This window comes from Athene cunicularia (assembly GCF_003259725.1).
Source record: "Athene cunicularia isolate RWA chromosome 5 unlocalized genomic scaffold, athCun1 chr5_part1, whole genome shotgun sequence".
NCBI lineage: Eukaryota > Metazoa > Chordata > Aves > Strigiformes > Strigidae > Athene > Athene cunicularia.
The window spans coordinates 24,996,565-25,016,388 of record NW_020799101.1 but is presented as its reverse complement, the minus strand read 5'-3'; the positions used below and the strand labels follow the sequence as shown (position 1 = coordinate 25,016,388).

Below are 19,824 nucleotides of genomic sequence, written 5' to 3'. Positions count from 1 at the left end.
TGGCTGGTGTAGTTTGGCAGCAGAATAAGGAAATCTGGAGGAAGTAAGACTGGCTGTAGTGAGTTAGACCAGGAGTTCATCCAATTCAGTGACCAACAGCCAGTGCCTAGGGAGGAGGAAAGTCTGTAGCGATAAAGGTTCTTTGAACTTTCAGTGATCTAAGATGTAGGAGTGTCAAAGGGCATGGATAGTGCCCTTGTGTTTAGTTACTTTCCGTTGCAGTGCAATAAAGTTGGAATGATGTCTCCAGTGGCCCAATAGGTAGAGCTTGCCTGAGAAATACTGTGTAAAATGTTATTCTCATGGTTTGAAAGGGATGTGATGAAAACTGTCATGTCTGTCTTCTGTTTGTCAGAATAGGCCACAGATATAGATAGTTGTGAAATAAATGGTGAACCATTGTCCAGCTTTACATTGATGTTTTTAATGTTTATGTGGTCTGGTCCCCTATGTATGTAGAAGTGCATGTGGTAACTGGCATCCTACCCAGGTATTACAGTGAGTCTGGAGGAAAAATCTGCATAGATTTTCACCTTGGCATGTATTCACACTTAGCTTGTGAAAAACAATAATTTCTAAAAGGTGCCAGTTAGCAGCCTCTGAAACTGCTTACCAGATACTGGTTTGATGAGTAGTAGTGATTTGGTGAATTTTTCCTTTCCTATTTCTTGCTAATGCATGGATTCTTTGTGATGGTGTGATGGTACCCAGCAGTAAGAAGCCTGTTTTGGTCCTTTGCTTTTTTCTTTTTATGAGCAAAATGGAGAGCCTGAGTGGGGAGGTGGCTAGTGAGAGGCCCATAGCATAGTATTGGTGGTGATTATTAGTTTAAGGACTTTGACTTTTTTTTTTTTTTTTTTTTTTTTTTTTTTTTTTTTTTTTGCATGTGAACTTCAGATGGAGGAAGTTGATGGGCTAGAGGTAAAATATGCAATGTACTGTTATCAGCTGTGTTGTTGTGGTTGTATGGGAATGACTCACTGTTTTGGATGCAAGAAGCAGGATTGTTTGGGTTCAAGATCTACTGAGTGTGGAACCTCAAGCATTGAACCAGCTTATTATTTAAACTTCAAAGCAATCAGTCCTCTAGTTGAGGCTTGTTATAGCTTCTTTATCCTTCATCCACTACAGAACAGCAGATGCAACTTGTAGTAAAAACACAGAAATAACTATTATCTGTTGTAAGAATATGATGAAAAGGAGATGTGTTTTGTACTGAAGCAGTTACTTGTTAAAAAAAAGTTCCAGTTGCCCTGAAGAGTCCTGTGGCCCTGTTCTGTTTGTGGGGATTGAATGATTCAGGATACCGAGAATGGAAGTAAACTCTCACATCTCTAGGTTTCTGACAGTCCTTCTGGAAATTTTTGTGACTTTTGGGTTGAGCCATGGATCTGCAAAACTTTCTTGCCAATAATAGCCTGTCCCATTTTGAAGCAGTGGTTGCATTGAGAAAATGAGAATGGATTCCAGCTTAGCTTTTAGCTAGTAGCTTCTTGTTATAATATGTAGATTTACTGTATGGGATATATGTGGGGGTTCATGGGACTGCCTTTACTGGGTAAGGAGGAGAGGTGTATTTTCCTCTTTAACTGAACTTTGCAACCTGAAATTTGTGAAGCCTTCAGAGACTTCAAAATTCTCAGATATACAGGGTTAATCAAGTCTGTGAAAAGATCAAGTTATCTTCATTTGAGTGATTATGAACTGATTCAGGTTATGTATGGGACAGCTAAAGCTCTGGATTTTCAATGGAAAATTTGACTACAGGAACTAGTTAGTGGACTGGGAACTTGGGAGGCCTAAATATGAGAATCATTAGGGCAAAGGTGTTAATGCTGTCAAGAACCCGTATTTCAAAGGCATTTGGCAAGGGAAGCTGTAGGAACTCGGTAAATAACACCTTCATGTAAGAAATTATATACATGAGGCATTTGCCATGAAGTCACTTGTTCTAACTTTTTTTTTTATTGCCCTTTCCTACTCTCTTCCTCTGTTCCCCCTTTCCTGCAATTTTATATTCCAGCAACTTTATCTGTCCCCATGGATGCAGCAGAGTCAGAGCTACCAGCAACACCATCTCTGAGATCCCAGAACTCTGAGTGGACAGGGAAAACACCAGCAGTCGAGAAAGCAACTATTGCTGCCTCCAGTAACTTTTTTAAAATGCCACCAGAGAAGAGTCCTGGATACAGCTAAAACGAAGTATTGCAACTGTAAAAGCTTTCTGGATTTCAGAAGTGTTTGACTGGTGTGTGTCTTCCCCAAATATCTTGTTTGGCAGTAGTGACATCTTCAGTATTGGTGCATGATGTGTGCCATCATCCAGGCTGATCTGCGTGCCCCACATACCTAAACCATGTTTGTGAATCTGTTTTAAAAAAGGTAATCAGTGTTGGGACCGCAGTAGCTTTTAAAAATGTTCTTGCTATTGATGTATTTATTATGCATTCATCTCCTTCCCTGATGCCAGCTCATATGTGCTGGGTCATGTACAGTTTCTTTTGGGTCTTCAGATCCTTCTTCACTCCTGGATATGTTGCTTGTTTGTGATTTGGCATTTTTTGGATGAAAGTCCCACTACTGCTCAGGGAGGCAAAAGTCTCCCCCTGCTTTCTTCTAGGCCAGGAGGATTTCTTGGCTGGGGAATGAGAAGGGAATGCAAATAGGTTGAAATATGAAACCTGAATTCTGTATTAGCAGAATGTTTGCAGGCCATGTGCTACTGGACTCAAATCATGTTGCTTCTAGTGAAGCAAATATGGTGCTTGTCCATTCAGAAATTGCCATTGGCTCACTGGCAGCATGGTCTGTTAGACCTTTTCCTTCTCCTTTGTTCTGAATGTCTTTAGTCTTGCTTGTGTATTGCATGTTTTTTCCTAAATGTCCTACTGGATAAGGATTTAGGAGAACTACTTGGACATAAATGTGCAAGCTGGTGTCCTGGGAGGGAACCTGGGTCCTTGAATATCCTTGGAGTATGGTAGAAGATATACAAAACTTCCATTTCTCGGTATATAAATTAAAAAATTACTGTTAGTATTTCTAAATGATGCTTGCTGTTGAAGTTAATGTGCCATTGAACAAAAAAGCCATTTAAAGTATCACCTGAGTTCAGAGCATTCTGGATATTGATCGGACTGCTTCTGTCTCATGTTTTCTGTCCCTTCAAAAAGTATTGTCTGCTGTATCTATTGGAGGTGTCTCCACCTACTGATAATTGTATTTTACTCCGCATCATACACAAAAGAGATTCTCTTCATAGCACTTCCAATTAGTCCCTTGTTACTTTCTGTGTTGCAGAATATATGGATAATGATTTATTCCCTCTCTTTTCTTGAATTCTTGATCACACTCCACTTACTTTTCTTGAATTATTCTGGAGCTTATTTTGGGTTATATTTTTAGAATATATACCTGCTTAGCATATGTCAAGGAACAGGTGGCCTCATGTCTTAAGTCCTTTAAAAATAGGATATATTTGTATGCATAGAACTCTTTTTGCTTTCCTCACCAGGTGGAACTTTCAGACAGGTCTGCTTAAGCTTGTAAAATTCATTTTGAATGTGAAGGTGCAGTTAGCACTCTTAAGCAGGTAACAAAATTTACATGTTTTTAGTGGTTTTGCGGTGTTCTGCTCTTCTTATAAATGCTGAGGGACAAATTTGATTATGAGGATATAAAGCAGTGATTTATATTTAACTCTGTATTAAAATGTTAAATGGTCATAACATACACAAAACAAAAATTGAATGACTCACTAAATCATGATTGACAAATACAGTTATATTACAGACATGCTGTCCGTGTCTGATCCCTTAATACCTACTTATTCTTGAGGAGACATCCAAATTGGATTTATATTTCACAGCCCAAGCAAACTGTCAGATCTGTCCATGTAAATCCCTCTCAAACCCTTTTGGGTTTTGTTGGGTTTTTTTTTGGTGGTAGTACATTTTAGAACTAATTAGAACAGGAAAGCCTTTTTACCTTGCTGAAGGAGTACAGAGGTCAGTTTGGATTACAGGACAAGCTGTAAGGATTTTGTGGAGAGAGGAGTGTTCCTGTTTTAAAGTAGCCATTGGATTGTTTTATTTTGTAGTTATTTTGAGCAATGGTGCTTAAGAGGTAGCACAAGAACTCTCAGCACTGTAGGGCCTGTAATCTAGAACATACAATGAGAAGGTAAACCTGAAGAGTAGTAGCTTGGCTGTCTAGTACTTAATGAACACAATGAAGGAGGAAAGGTGGTCACATTCTCTTTACAACCTGCAGATAAATTTTAGGATTGGAAGCCTTGTAACCTAACTTGTAGGCTGTTTCAGTGACAGGGAGGTTCCCTAAAAGAAGATTTGTGCAGTTGAGTTTTTTTCTCTAGGGGCAGGGAAAGATAATTTATCAGATTTTCCTATTGAGGTCAATAGCACTGTTCATCTGGTTAAGCCTTACTTAGGCTGTAAGCTTCTAGGAGGTCTTCCTTGCCTTAAAGGTTGAATGTACCTGTGGCAATAAGGAGGAGTAACTGTGGCAGGCCTTGTCTTGGTAAGCCATACTTCCTGCCATGTCAACTTTCTGAAATGCCAGGAGACTCATGTTCTTGCAGCTGCCTTTGTCTTTTCTATTTATAAGTTAGAATCCATTTGCAGGTCAGTCAGACTCTCAACCAAATTTGTTTCTCTGGAATGGTAGACATGCTAAATGAATCACACATCTTGTTACTCCAGGGTATTTATTAAAATTCATTTTCAGACTTCAGTAGCTTGATGCAGATTTGAATATTTGCAGCATTCTTCGATGAATGAACTAGGTGCATTGTTTCGTCTCTTTCCCTCTAAGGCAGATTCCTTAGAACTCATGGAGTACTTACACAGTACTCGCAGTGAAGGACACAGTGCTTCAGATGAGTAGAAAAGAATAATAATAATGTTCCTTGATTTGGTAGCTGTGCTTCTACTAAGGAGGTCTAGTGTGTGATTAGTGCTTCAAAGATACACAGTTCACTCATATTCCACTTGTCCACCAGGACTCTCCAGTCTTTTTCCAGGTTTGTCTTCTCTCCAGTTTTTTTTCTGTCTTTGTCCTTATGGGAGACTTCAACTTCCCAGACATAACTGGGAATACCATACTGCTGTGACAAGCAAGTCTGGCAAATTCCTGAAGTATGTTGAAAATAATTTGTCACAAGCACTCAGTGAGCCATCTAGGAAAGATGCCCTCCTAGACTTCATATTTGTGAATAGCAAAGGACTTGTGGAAGATGTGATGGTAGGTCGCTGTCTTGGGCACAGTGACCACGAAATGCTTGAGTTTAAGATTTTTAACATAATCAGAAAAATGATCAGTAGAGTTGCTACCCTAGGTTTCAAGAGAGATAACTTTAAGCTATTCAGTGAGCTAGTTAGCAGTGTCCCTTTGGAATCTACTTTTGAGGGCTTAGGCGTCCATGAGTACTGGTCTGTTTTCAAGAACCACCTTTTAAAAGCACAAAAGCAGGCAATCCCTTTGTGTTGAAAGTCAAGCAAGCAGTGCAGAAGACCAGTTTGGCTGAACAGGGAACTCATCTTGGAACTCATTGTTTGATCTCTGGAAGTAAGGTCAGGCTTCACAGGAAGATTATACAGCTGTGGTTGGCATATGCAGGGAGAATACACAAAAGGCCAAAGCTTAATTAGGGTTTAAACTGGCCAGTGTTGAGTCAGACAGCAAGAAAGGCTTTTTGAAATACATTAATAGCAAGAAAAGGTCTAAGGAAAACATTGGGTTGATATGTGTTGGAGATGGTCACCTGACAAATCGGGATGAAGAAAAGGTGGAGGCATTCAAAGCTTTTTTTCCTCAGTCTCTAATAATACTGATAGACCTTGGACTGCCTGGTCATCTGCGTTGGAGGACTGTGACTGCAGGAATGTTGATTTTCCATTTGTGGACACTGAAATTGTAAGGGACCAATTGTATCAGTTGAATGTTCATAAGTCTATGAGGCTGGATGAGATTCATCCCTAAGAACCGAAGGAGCTTGTGGATCTTGCAGCAGGACCCCTCTCAATCGTCTGCGAAAGGTCTTGGGAGTCTGGGGAGGTCCCTGCTGATGGGAAGCTGGACAATGTTATTCCAGTTTACAAGGAAACTTACAGACCTGTTAGTCTAACCTTAGTACCTGGAAAAATTATGGAGAAGATCATACTGGGTGCTGTTGAAAGGCATTTAAAGGACAATGCAAGCATCAGGCACAATCAACATGGGTTGACAAAAGGAAAGTCCTGTTTAACTAATTTGATATCCTTCTATAATAAGGTCACTGACCTAGGAGATGAAGGGAAGGTCGTGGATGTAGATTTTCTGGATTTCAGTAAGGCTCTTGATACTTCCCTCACAGTGCCCTTCTGGACAAGCTGTCCAACTGCAAAATGAGCCAGTACGCAGTGTGCTGGTTGAAGAACTGGCTGAACAGCAGGGCTCAAAGGACTGCAGTGAATGGGACTCTATCTGCCTGGTGACCAGTCACCTGTGGTGTTCCTCAGGGTTTGATTCTAGGGACAGTTCTGTTCAGTGTATTTATCAATGATTTGGATGCAGGAGCTGAGTGCACCATTAGCAACTTTGTTGATGATACTAAAGTGGGAGGTGCTGTTGACCTCTCAAGGACAAGAGGCCTTGCAGAGCAATCTAGATAGATTGGAGCATTGGGCAATCATCAATGGCATGAAATTTAACTGTGCCAGATTCTGTACCTGGGACGGAGTAATGCTGGACACAAGTATAAACTGGGAGAGGAGTGGCTGGCAAGCAGCCCTGCAGAAAGGGTTCTGGCGAAGCTAGTCAGCAGTCAGCAGTGTGCCCTGGCAGCCATGAGGGCAAACAGCATCCTGGGGTACATCAAACACAGCATAACCAGCTGGTCAAAAGATGTGATTATCCCTCTGTATTTAGTGTTGGTGTGGCTTCACCTTGAATACTGTGTGCTGTTCTGGGCTCTACAATTTAAAAAGGTTGCGAAGGTCCTTGAACGTGTCTAGAGGAGGGCAACAAAGCTGGTGAAAGGACTGGAAGGCCTATCCTGTTAGGAGTGGCTGAGGACTCTGGGTTTATCTAGTTTGAAGAAAAGGTAATTGAAGGATGAGCTCATTGCTCTCTACAGCTTTGTGAGGAGGGAAACTGGAGAGCGAGGTGCTGAGCTCTCCTCCTTGGTATCCAGTGACAGGACACATGGAAATGGTTCAAAGGTGTGTCAGGGGAGGTTCAGACTTGACATTAGAAAACGCTTCTGTATAGAGAGGGTAGTCGAACACTAGAGCAGGCTTCCTAGAGAGGTGGTCAATGCTCCATGCCTGTCAGTGTTTGAGGCATTTGAACAATGCCCTTAAATTATTATACTTTAACTTTTGGTCATCCCTGAAGTGGTCAGGCAATTGGGCTAGATGATTGTTGTAGGTCCATTCCAACTGAACTATTCTGCTCATGAGGTTTCTGTCTTTTCATTCCTCCAATCTGTCAAGGTTCCTCTAGGTGGTACCCCCCTCCAGTATATCCATGGCTGTCCTCCCCAACATGCCATTATTTCTGAGAGTATGTTCTCTGAGAGTATGTTCTGTCTCTTTCCACCACATCACTAATGATCACTGAACAGTATCAATCCCAGTATTGTCTTCTGTATCATGCATTTCGTAACTGACCATCACTCAGATTTCAAACCGTTGATCATTATTCTTTGAGCCTGACAGTTCAACCAATTTCGTGCTGACCTTTTTTAGTGGATGGCATCCAGTCCACAGCTCCCTCATTTGGCTATAAGGATGCTATGAATGACTGCATCGAGAGGCTTGCTGAAGTCAATGTAAACAGCATCCACTGCCCTCTGTGCATTCTCAGAGCCTGTCATTTCATCATAGGAGGCAGTCAGGTTCATAGGCATGATTTTCCCTCATTTAATCTGGCTGCCTGTTCCTAGTCACCTTCTTGTCCTTTGGGTGCCTGGAAATGGCTTCCAGAACTTGCTCCATAAAGCTACAAGGGACTGATGTAGGGCTGACTAGCCTGTGTAGGAAAGATCCCCAGAACTTTCTTCCTGCCTTTTTAAAAAGGTGACATGATACATACCCCTTCCTGTCACTGGGGACCTCATGCAATTGTTACAGTTTTTCACAGATGATAGAGACCAGTCTTATAATGACATACTTTTGCAAGCAGGGCTTTATGTACAGGGAGCAGATGGACATTCAGGGAAAGAGAAATCAAGAGCTGGGAGGAGCATGTTTAGTAGTTCTTATGCACATTTCCAGTAGTTCCAGTGGGTTCTAGTGAGGCTTAATGCCCAGTCTGTAGGTACTGGAGAAGTGTGAATTAAAATAATGTTGTTTCTGGCCTGATGGATTTATGATTTTAAGGTAAGGTACAGTAAAGAGTGAAGAAGGCAACAAAACAGTAGCTGGGAGAAACTCATAAGTGGCTGTGACTAGTGCTACTAAATGATAGATTAGCTTCATGTTTGTGATATGCAAAGGTGTGTCTTGCCAGCATTCCTGAATAATGACATTGAGATGGTTAGTGCTGTCCTTCCAACTGTAGTAAGCTGCTACAAAAAACAGTGTGTGTGTCTGGATATCCAAAAAGGAATTATGTAAACTGGATAAGAACTTTGCGTTGTTGTCTTAGGAACAGTTTCATAACGAGAGAACATTTTAGTGAAGCAAAAGTGAAGGATGCTACCAATCACTTGTTCAGAAAATTTATTTTAATAGTCTGTTAGGAGACTATCAAAGGAGGACAAACTTACTTTTTCATTGTGGTATATTGCATTACTGTGTCTGTCCCCTGCATTCTAGTCCAGTTTGTGTTTTGTGCTTGAGACATCCTGCTTTTGTACCATCAAATATGGGAAAAATACAGCAATGCTTCTTAAGGCATAAAGCATAAGGGACCACTTGCTATACAGAAAGCAAGGCAAGATTGTCTTAGGCCATTAACTTTTACCCAGTACAAAGACTGAACTCGGCATAGAGAACATAATGTCTTAATTATACCACAGTGTCTCATTCTTAAGAAAGTAAACTGTGCTATAGGCAAGTGCAGGGAGACTAAACTGTCACCAGTGCCTGGAGACTGGTTCATGGCTGGCCCTCAGTCAGGTGACATACAGATTTATGTTGTGGAGACAGAGGGAACCTTCAACATCCTTCTCCACTTTAATGTGGGTAAAATACCTTCCTAACTGTAAATCTGGCTGTTAATGTGACTCTAGTAAGTTGACAGAGATGTGTTAACTGGCATACCAGGAAAAGAGATTTCTTGTACCAACTCAAAGAACTGGTAAAAGTGGAAAATGGGCTGGCACAACCTGTTATATGAGAGAAAGATGTAAAATATGTATACCCACAGACAATACTCAGAAAAAGGATTGCTGACCCCTGTGTGTATGACCTAGAGCATTCATTGTCTTAAAGCAGAGCTGCCAGTATTATGAGGATGATCAGGGTTTTGCAAAGCTGCCCTCTTTTCCTTGTAACCTCTGAAGGAAATGGGATAAACAGCATAAGAAAAGCTGCACAGGGTCAGTCCAGAGGTCTCTTGGCTTCGTAGTCTATCTCTCACAGTGTCCGGATTTGGATGCCTAGGGGGTACTGTAAGAAAAAAGTAGCTATATAGTGATACTTTCCTTTTACATTCTCTTAGCCTAGTGTTCTGTCTCAGAAAGATTTACAAACTGTTTTTGCAAGGCTAGAGAAAACTTTTGTGAACCTTTTGGCTATAGTATTTATCCTGCAACTGGATTTAATTGGACTTTTAGAAGGACATGAAATCTGACTTTCAAAAACATCAAGCAAGTTCATCTTTCTTAGTCATCAGTTTTCTTATTAATTACCCTCTTTATAAGCAAATTGCATCTTTTCTTGGAATAGTTTTTTCCTAATATCAACATCCTGACACTGCTTTTTGCTATGATTTTTTTTCAGCAAGGTTGAAAAGTCCTATTCTTCCTTTACAGTTAGGCTTCTTTGTCATGTATATCTACCTGTATACCATCAACAAGTTCTATGTAATCCACTAACCCATGTAAGTAATTTTTCATAATCTTTACACTGTAAAACTTGTCATTTAACCCTTAATTATGCTTCTGCATGAAAATCCCCCGTATTCCACATCCATCTGCATTCAGTTTTAGTGTCTACACTTAGAGTATTCTTTATAGAAGCAGGAACACTTGCTTCCGTATTGCTATTCAGGCTTCATATACTCATCTATCTAAACATTATGCTAGCCCTTGCTGCCCAGACGCTGCTGTAACACTACTGTAAAAGTGATATTTAGGCAGTTGACTCTGAATTTAAAGTTCTTATCACCAATTTTCAATGTAAAAGATCCTAGAAAGTAAGAATAATCTTTTTTTTTTTTTTCTTTATTCCAAAGTGTATTGCATTTCCTTTAGCAATATTACAGTGCAATTTTGGACTGACAGTTTTTATAATTTGGAATACTTAAGATCTCAGTCTGTTTATTTTATCAGAAGAGCATCAGAGATATCATGCCTGTGTGGTAGAAAGTCTTTTATGGAAATGGAAATACTAGGTAATAAAGTGTCTCTTGTCTTGAGCAGGTAGACATAAAAATGATTTTGAAACTAAAGCCGGATGAATTCAAGTTAGAAATAGGGTGTAAATTTTTGACAGTGAGGACAGATTAACCATTGGAACAAAATACTGTGGGAAGCAGTAGCTACTGTGTATCTTCAGGCTTCAATTTGCAGACAGCAGCTTTATGGAAGGAATGTTGTAGCCAAATATAATCCACTGAAATAAATACAGAGCCATCCAAAAGATACTGAATGGTCAATTTTATAGTGAAAGGCCAGTCTGCATGAAATTATTGTTGCTTCTGGTTTAGAACCTCAGAGAAGACAGAAGACTTTTTTTCTACAGTATAGAGATCTGTTGAAAAATTGGAAGTGTTTTGGCAAACGCAGGGAGAAGTCATGGTGATGGAAGTTTGTTGTTGTTACCAAAAGATTGTTATGAAATATACATGGGAAGGTGAAGTGAGAAAAAAATTTATCTGTGCCAACTGAAATGAAGCATCATTTCTGCATGCCACTTTATTTGTTGAGTAGTATGACATATGAGTATGCAGTCATCAGAACCTACACGATCTCTCAGTTGAAGAGTGTTCTTGGTGAGGGTTCCCCCTTTTTGCTGTACTAGCAGCTAGAGTTCTGCTGTCTTGAGACAGTGTTGCCTGTGTATGTGCTCAGCTCAGCAGCTCTGTCTCAGCTCATTTGCTCAGCTGTGTGAACTGCCTGCACATTGCACTGAAATCAGAAACAAATGAGAGAGGGCATTGGTGGGTTTATTACCTTGCCAAGAGTATGCAGTATCTTTCTTAATCACTATAGCAGTTGTTGCTTCTTTTCCCTCTCATGTATATAAGGAAGATGCCTCTGTGTAGATGTGCCCTTCACCACACTGCAGGAGAAGATGGTAGGCTTCTCCAAGTGGAGGAGCTCTTCTGTGCTCATCTGAGAGGAGATGGTGGGACTGGAGGAAGCAATTTTCTGGTAGTGTGTTCTCTAACATTAGGGAGCAATGTCTTGTTCAGCTTTGAAATAGATTATGCTGTACCTTTGTTTTTAAATGAATGTAAAATTCCAGTGATGGAATAGTGCCACATTTGAATTGTTGCTTCAGATCTCAAGTCTTGGACATAGTGTTAATGTCCCATGCTAGCATTTGTTTTTGTTGCCCAAATTGGTGTATGTGGGACCTCACTGCTGGAAGCTCTTCTAAGAGTGCCATGAACTGAGACTGGTCTGGCCTGACCAGAGCCCCTGGGCACTGCTGAAGCCATTGAATTTTCTCTCAAGTTTGGCAACACCAGACCAAAGCTGGTATAGCCAAACTGATGGTATAGCCAAAGCTATACCATCAGTTACATTCTAGCTTCATCCTTCTGTCCCAGGGGGCTTACCTGAAGACAGTTCTCAAACAGGTTTACTCAAAATCTTTAAAGACCTGCATTGTGCATGTCTCAAATGTTCTTTGTGGTCATAAGATTTAACCGTTCAATAGGGATTGGTCTCTGGGTTCCTAGGATTCTATTTTGGGGATAACATGTAAATAAAGGAGATCCTTGCTTGTAGTCCTTTGTCTTAAACATGATGTGTATTGTCTGAATGAGACTCTTGCAGAATCTTTGTTCTGATTATAAAAACTAGAAATAAATCAATATATGAAAGAAATGTTTTATCTGATATAAAGCAAACTGAGTTGAGTGTGGGAGAAGAGGTTTCACTGACATCTAACTAGATTTACGGTATCGGAATGTCCAATAATCTGCATGCTTCCTTGACTGGTTCCTTAAGTATAAACTATAACCTGAGGGTCTGTAGGGAGTTACTATGCTTTTCTTCCTTTGAATTGAAAACCTCAGTGAAGGATTTGAGGTAATTTATCATGTCCATTCTTTGTTTTTTGCAATAATTTTGTTTCCCAGTTTGTCATGAAGTTGTCTCTAGACAAGTGAGATGTTCCTTGCTTGGAATTTGAAACAATTCCAGAGTTTCTTAAGTAGCTGTTCACTTCCAAGTCATTATTTCAGTCCAAAAGGAATTTCATTTAGATGAGCAAGGTCAGTCTCCACTGATAGTTTAATGGGTATCTATTCATTTTGCCAGTGCTAACATCCTTTTAAGATAGATTGGCATCATTCTTTTTTACCATGATAGCAGTGGCTTCAAAGATCAAATGAGTAGTGGATTTTGAATTTTCTTTTGCATATATTTGTGTCCCAGTATTGATAGCTATGCACACTCATGGAAGGAAGGAACAAAACAGGACTCCCTCAGTCTTAACTGTTCCAATGAATAAATTGTAAAAAATGAGATCCCAAGTTGATTGACTGATTTTAAACAAAAAGATGAAGATCCTTTGGAAATTGCTTCAGGTTCTCAACACTATATTAGGAGAGAGGGTGTCCAATTTTAAAAAGTTATCACTTTCCTCTCTCATCTACAGACTGCACCTGTGAGAATTGGAAAGTGTTCCTGGAGAAATGTGCTGATTTTTGTTGGGATGACGGAGAACAGAGCTCTTAACAGTAGGTTCTCTTATGGGAAGTGCCTAGATTTAGTACACATTATCAACTATGGGTTACAATCAGAAATGTCAGATATCTAAAAATCATTATGAGCCAGTTCAGTCTTCTACCTACTTACATTTTTTTTTCCTGAGGAATGAAGCATTTCATTTGATAACTGGAGGCATTTCTATAAAAAAAGAAGAAAAAAAAATCTGAATGGTTCTTGTTTACACTTCCTTTATTTTACATCCAAGGGCTGAGAATTTTCTCAGTTCAGTTTGAATAGCTGGTGGTCAATTCAGTAACAGGGCTGACTGTGGTGGCTTTTGCTATTTTGATGTTTTTCAGACCATGCTTGCTTCATACTTTCCAGCTCAGAGAATCAACTGAAACTACAGATGTCTACAAGTAGACTTGCTACATACTAATGGAGGATTTCTTGCAGCTAAATAAAGGCTATTTCAAATCTGGGGGTACAAAATTTTTTTCTCTACTGAAGTAAAGCAATTTTCCAATAAGAGCAGATACTAAATAAGAGGGTTTTTTATGAAACATAGAGTTTCAAAATGCTAAATGATGTTAATTTAGTTTATTTCTAGTGGGGGAGCAACAGGGAAGTACCTAAAGATGAGAACAAGATCTTACTTTGAGAAGTGTCATGGCTGCTTCCTCACATACTGCCTGCAGGGGCACTGATGGCAAAATAGTGATTCTGTTAAGCTAATGCCAGCACTGATGTTGATGTTTTTCTAGTAATTTTGGCACCAGCTTCCTGAGAGGTTCACCAACATTGCCTTAGGACTTTTCATCCTGCTTCACTACATAATTTGCAAGTGCTTGGATTCACCCAAACATGCATTGGAAACATGCATTCCCATTTTGAGAAAGCCAAAGGTGAAGACACTCAGTGCTGAGTGTATGGTGAGTAAAAGAAGTCCTGTGTTTTCTTTCCTGGCTGTGCAATGTCACCATGAAAGAAGCCTATACAAACAAGAGTAGCAAGAGGAGCTTTCATGAGCCTTTTATCCCTTGTTGGTCCTTTCAAGTACTGTGGAGACATCAAGGAGTGGGAATGAGGAGTACAGGGTCTGATTCCCAGGAGAGAGAATAGGGACCGTGAGGTGTGATATACACACATGTACGTGCGTGCGCACACACACACGCCCCCACCAATAAAAAAAGAAACAAATAGGAAAATTTCTGTTCCCATAACAAACAAGGCTGAAGTTCATGTGGCCAGTGTTGCTGTAATCAGTGCCCTTCTGCGTGCACAGTACAATGCAGTCAAGCAGTTGCATGATTTGTTGCTGGGTTTGAGGGTTGTGTGTCCTGTCCTGTTTCCCCACTCCCATTTCACACTAGTGCCTGCCTCAGTCAGTGTAGGAGGGTTGAGACTCCAAATGTACAGCTGCTTGGGTTTGGGGTTTTTTTCCTCATTTAGACTGACTTCAGGCTTTATTTACTGCACAGCATCCAGACTCTACTCTGAAGAGGGAAGAAGTCATTTCCTTGCTAGTGTCTTCGAAGTACCACCTGCTATGGCATCTTAGAAAGTTAATGAATTTATTTATTTATGTGCTGAGAATTTGGATGTTATTGTCACCCTTATTTTATAGGTGTGGAGTTTAGGTTGGAGTAACTGAAACAAAAAACAGGAGTTACCTCTGAATTTGAGGGGCCCAAGATGAGATACCTGAGCACTAGTGATTTGGAGTGGCTTACTTTGTAGCCTTTTGTTGGTTTAAATCTCATTTCCTACAGATTTCCATAGCATCTGAGCACTCAGAGCTTCAGCAAATCCAGCCACAATTACTGATGAGCTGAGGAGCACTGTCCTCCTTGCTGAAGTCGCTCTCTGATTTCTCACATATCAGAGATATGACAACAGGCAGGCATCTCTCCAGGGCTGATGATCGATTGCTTTCATCACAAGAACTTTGCCTTGATAGTTTCCTGCTTTGTCCTTTCTGTCTTTAGCAGCAAATGACTCGGACCCAATCTCCTTCAAGTCTTGGCCCTTACCTCTCCACAGGTGTGTGCTCTGTCCTCCGTATGAAGCCAGAATCTCAGAAAATAAACTGTATGATCACTTGATTTGGCATTATTGTAATGCATATGCACAGAGGGATGAATTAGGATGGCAGTTCATTTCGTCACTTTTGAGTATTTTTATCTGTAACCGGATAAGTGTGTGTATATAGATAGATTGATTTTATTTATTTTTGAGCTAAGAATTTTTGGTATGTATTTACTTTCTATTGGGGTTTCCTCATAGGGTATTTTAGTTTTCCAACATATACTTTGTCTCTGGAAATACCAATGATTCCTAGACTTCAGAGGAACTGGAAGTGGAAAAGCAGCCCAAATGCATAGTATCACAGAGGATCTGCTGTGAAATAGCTTGTCTGCTACAACTCCAGAAAGAGTAATAGGTAGGTGACAACTTGCTCTTGAGCCATTACACTTTGTATGCTTTTACCTGAACGTCATAGGATGATATGACTATTGACTCGTGTCTTACACTAATATTTCAAGTATTGTCCTCTGATTCTCTTCCCTTAACTCTAGAGTAATGACTGTCCAGTGCAGAAAACCTGGCTGTTGTTTAACAAATCATAAGCTGCCTATTAATACCCAATTCAGCAGAGTTTTAAAATATCAGAAATCTTAGTGTATATTTTGGGAAGAATGCCCTCAGGTCAGAGACCCTCTTTGGAACCAGAATCAATCATCTGTCTGAGCTGTATCAGAAAGAGGAGAAAGGTATGAAGACAAAATGGTACTAACTATTGTCTTTATCTGCTGTTTTGTTCTGTTCTCTCCATTGATGCTCAGGTCTAGATCTTCTAGAGAACTGTATCTTTAAAAAAAAAAAAACCCAAAACAACCAAAACCCAACTCCCTCGCCAAGTTTTTGTAGGATTCTTGTGGCAGACGTGGGTTGGCAGTTCTGTTCACAACTGAATATCCCATTTCTGATATAAACAGATGCCATTAACCTGAAAGATGAAAATCAGAATGTTTCAATTTTTATGAATACTGTCTTGAGATTTGACAGGTAGCTGCAGTTGTGTTATCCTTATCCTTGCAATAAAGTATTATGGACCATATCATTCCTTGCTCACACATTGCACTTTTACACCTGTGCTAAATGGGCATTTTCTGAGCAAAGTGCATTGTTTGCTCAACAGAAGCATAAAAGATGACACAGGGTATGTTGTTGTACACGTTATCTTCTCTCTGCTGACCACGGTGGGTAAAGTCATGGTTGTGCACTACCGTGTGACTCAGAAACAGCTTTGCTGAAAACCACAAATTTATTTCGGGTAAGCTATGTCCCACCTGTATGTATACATTAGTGTAACTGTATTTGTTCCCTGGAAGGACCCAAGTACCAGAACTGGTGTATTCAGAATGTGACTACTCTATCATTCTGCAAGTACCTTGAGTGTTTAGGATATGGATGAGTACAACTTCTACTGCTTGTCACTGAACTACTGCTGGTAATTGAAAATTGGAATACAGTGTTCCCTGGAGAGTTTGTCTGTCATGGAGCTCAAGAGGTTAATATGTAGTTATGTGATGATACTATAATTTTATATGCATCTGCAGATACTGGTAATAGACATTAAAGTGGGCATTTACATCCTTATTATGGGTCAGTACTTGATGTCATAATAAAAAAGTCACATCAGAAAAGTACAGGATAAAAATCTGATTATGCACCTTTTGGAGTGTAAATGGCTTTAAAATTCAAATTGTCACCTGAGGGGAGGATCAGGAAAGAGTCAGAACAAGGGCAAAGGGGCAAAGCTGTGAGATACAAGGGGCAGGATAAAGGAGGAAAAAGAGACAGGCTGGACTAGGCCTTTGCTTGGGCAGTTTATATCCATATGAATACTATACCCCATTACTTAGGCACTTCATGTCATCTCATTAAACTCAAGCTTGAGTAAAAGGTAGACTTTGCAATGGGGTGTGAAGGTCAGTAGACTCCAGATCTTCTGTCTTTCCACAGAATTCAAATCTTCTCACTGGTGGTAGGGCTAAAACTTCATGTGGGTTAATACAGGGTGTTCATTTGGAAAATGACAACCGTCCAAGTTATTAATGTTTCCAAGTCAGGGCAACAGCTGACATTTTCATGAGGCTGTCCTAAGTAACTATGCAAGTAACTGCAATTTCTGGCCCCAGAGCCTGAGGAGGGGGGTGGATACTGGGGGGACTGAGACTGAATCATGAAGGGCTGTGTAGGTTAAAATCAACCAAGAAGTACAGTGAGGACTAGAGCAGCATGTGGAGTGGACTGCATGGGGCAGTAAATTCATCTTCAATGCACTCAAAGGGTTTCCATCATCACCTTGAGTGTCTGTGGGAGCTGAAACCCTATAGCATGTAGAAGTTTGGAAGGATGTTGACCTTACATTTCTTTACTAATTTTTTATCCAAATACATCTTAAAGCAGTCTATAAAGTCTTCACAGTTGACTGAAATTTTAGCGACATTATTTTCTGTGTTGGAAATACGGGGTGCAAGGCCATGAGGTGAGGTAAACAGTTTCTCTCTGCTGAAAGGGGAAGCCTTCTCCTTCCATCTCCACCCCATTGTCTCCCCTTGCCTGACTGTAAGCTCCTGCTGCTCATCTTTCACTTGTTGGACCCCTTTAACTCATATCAACCCCCTTAACTGCAAAAAATGTCTTGATTTCTGCTCTTTTAATCAGTTGATTCAGCTCAGTTGATATATGTGAGGAGTGCCAGAGGCAGCTAAAGGCAGGAGGGCAGGATGGGGCTGGGGAGATGGGTGGGCTGGGAGAAATTCCTGGCGAATAATGGTTTGAATGAAGGAGACACAACTGATAGCACCAAGCTTTTAACTTTGGCTCAAACACTTACAGGCCTGTGCCCACCACCCCATGTTTTCCAGGGTTTCAGCAGCTCATAGGAACTCCACACAGTTCAAAGGTACAAGAGGTGCTTTGGGGAGTTGTAAAGTCACATGGAGATGCCCTTCTAAGAGCTGTGTTCCTCCCAGGCACTCCTCAGGGGTTTTGACACCGTGTTTAGCTGAGGTGAGAAGGGACATTTCCTGTGACATAACCATATATGCTTCCTAAAAAGGGATTATGACTGGAAGGGACTTGCCTGTTCTAGAGAACCCAAAGTGTCTCTCATGTGGATCTCTTCTCTTTGAGGGACTGATTTGTTTATCTATATGAAGTAATGAATAGTGGGGCGAAATGATGGAAAATACTTAGTATCTCTGCACCATGTTTCATGTGATGAGAACCAGCCTTTCTGGTGAATGAGAATGTTACTAAAAAAGACATCTGGCCTTAGCAACAGCTTTCAACAGAAGTACCGAAACGTTGAGGTCCACAGATGGCATGCTCCGCAGCCTTCTGGGATGGGATGTAAGGCAATTTTCTCAGGAAAATAAGAGGGACAGAGAGAAGTCAATACTTTGTGGAAGTTAGAGGGCAAATCTACGGCAGGCCTGAAAGGCTTTTCAAATTGCCTCCCTAAAGGCCTTTATATTTCAGTGTCCCGGCACTAGCAAGGTACAAATAAAACTCCAAGAGGCTGTCTATCCATTCAGTGTATCAGTCAGACACCAAGCGAGTTGATGGCAGACAGTCAGATGCTGAGCAGGGGGCCATTCAGTGATTAACGGATCCTAGGTTTGTGAATGGCCACATCTCCTGGCTCAGATGGCTTTTGGCTGCTGAGAGAACAGGGATGGAGAACCCTATCCCCTTGTTCGCAATTAGTATTTGTTACTAAATGCTGACAGTGTGTTCTCTACTCTCATGTATCTGGTCTTTGTTTATGCACTGGATGTTGGCGCAGGCTTCTGTGCTGTAATGTCTTGCATTAGTTGCTGTTGAAAAGAGTCCAAGAAGCAGTGTGCTTTCAGGAGGACAGGAGGGTGGCTTGGCACCAAAAGAGCAGGACCAATTCTGAGGGAAGGATGAAAATGGGTTTAGTTAAGTGGGAGGCTGTCAAGGAGAAAGCAGCAATGAGTTTATGCACGTCTGCTCTCAAATGTGATGCCAAACACTTTGATGGAATGAGCAGCTAGCTAGGAGGTGTAACCGATCGCAGTAAGGTGAGATAGCCTTGGAAATGGTTTGGTAGAGGGTGATTTTAGCAGACACGGTATCTTTATGTGGATAGGTGGTGCTTGAGGTAGGAAGCATGGGACCTAGAGCATGAGACCACAGTTGCTAGAGATCACCATAGGGGTGGAGATACACAGAGAAGTGATAACAGAGCTCAAGCTGTCTGTGGAGGAGGAGGAGGAGATTAAAAACAGAGACAAGAATGATAAAAAAAAGAATTTAATCTCTGGACCCCCAGCTGATTTAAAGGACATCAGTATATGTGAAGGGCAAGAGTGTCATCATCCTCACATAGGGGAGAGGAGACTTATTCCAATGTGCAGGGTTTACACAGTACCTAGAAGGTCTGAGATGCAACAGCTGGGCTAAATACTAAGGCAGGTGCAATGGCTGCAGTTCCCTGCCCTTCTGTGATGCTGCAGCAGTGTGTGGCGCACACAGTTGGCCATTTTGGAGGTCAGGTCTTTCACTTGTGTGATGAGAACTTGCAGCTCATCTCAGGAGCACATGTGCCAGGATCTACAAAGGACAGATATAGTTTGGTTATGAGAGGGCAGCACTTTAAGAGCTCTTTGTGTCCTGCAGCCCAATCCACTCAGAATGGCTGCAATGAGTTATTTTAAGATCAGAAGTAAACCCAA

The 19,824-nt window shown here is 40.8% G+C and overlaps 1 protein-coding gene and 1 long non-coding RNA gene across 4 annotated transcripts in view; one reads left to right on the top strand and one right to left on the bottom strand.

Annotated features, from left to right (window-relative positions):
• Positions 1–19,824, top strand: part of GPATCH2L (G-patch domain containing 2 like) — a 57,667-nt gene that overhangs the window by 29,864 nt on the left and 7,979 nt on the right. The window contains exons 10-11 of one of the 3 annotated variants that reach the window (XM_026850079.1): positions 898–921; positions 2,024–2,135. In XM_026850079.1, the coding sequence (XP_026705880.1) occupies positions 898–911 (14 nt within the window). In that variant the 3' untranslated portion in view covers positions 912–921; positions 2,024–2,135. Of the gene's footprint in view, positions 1–897; positions 922–2,023; positions 3,807–19,824 lie in introns of those variants that run through there. The other 2 variants (XR_003398554.1, XM_026850078.1) reach the window with 2 other exon arrangements.
• On the bottom strand, positions 3,932–18,536 carry LOC113480873. Its single transcript, XR_003398555.1, has 3 exons — positions 18,525–18,536; positions 8,846–8,851; positions 3,932–8,569 (listed from the first exon to the last, which is right to left on the bottom strand). It is a non-coding gene; the product is annotated as an uncharacterized LOC113480873 (long non-coding RNA).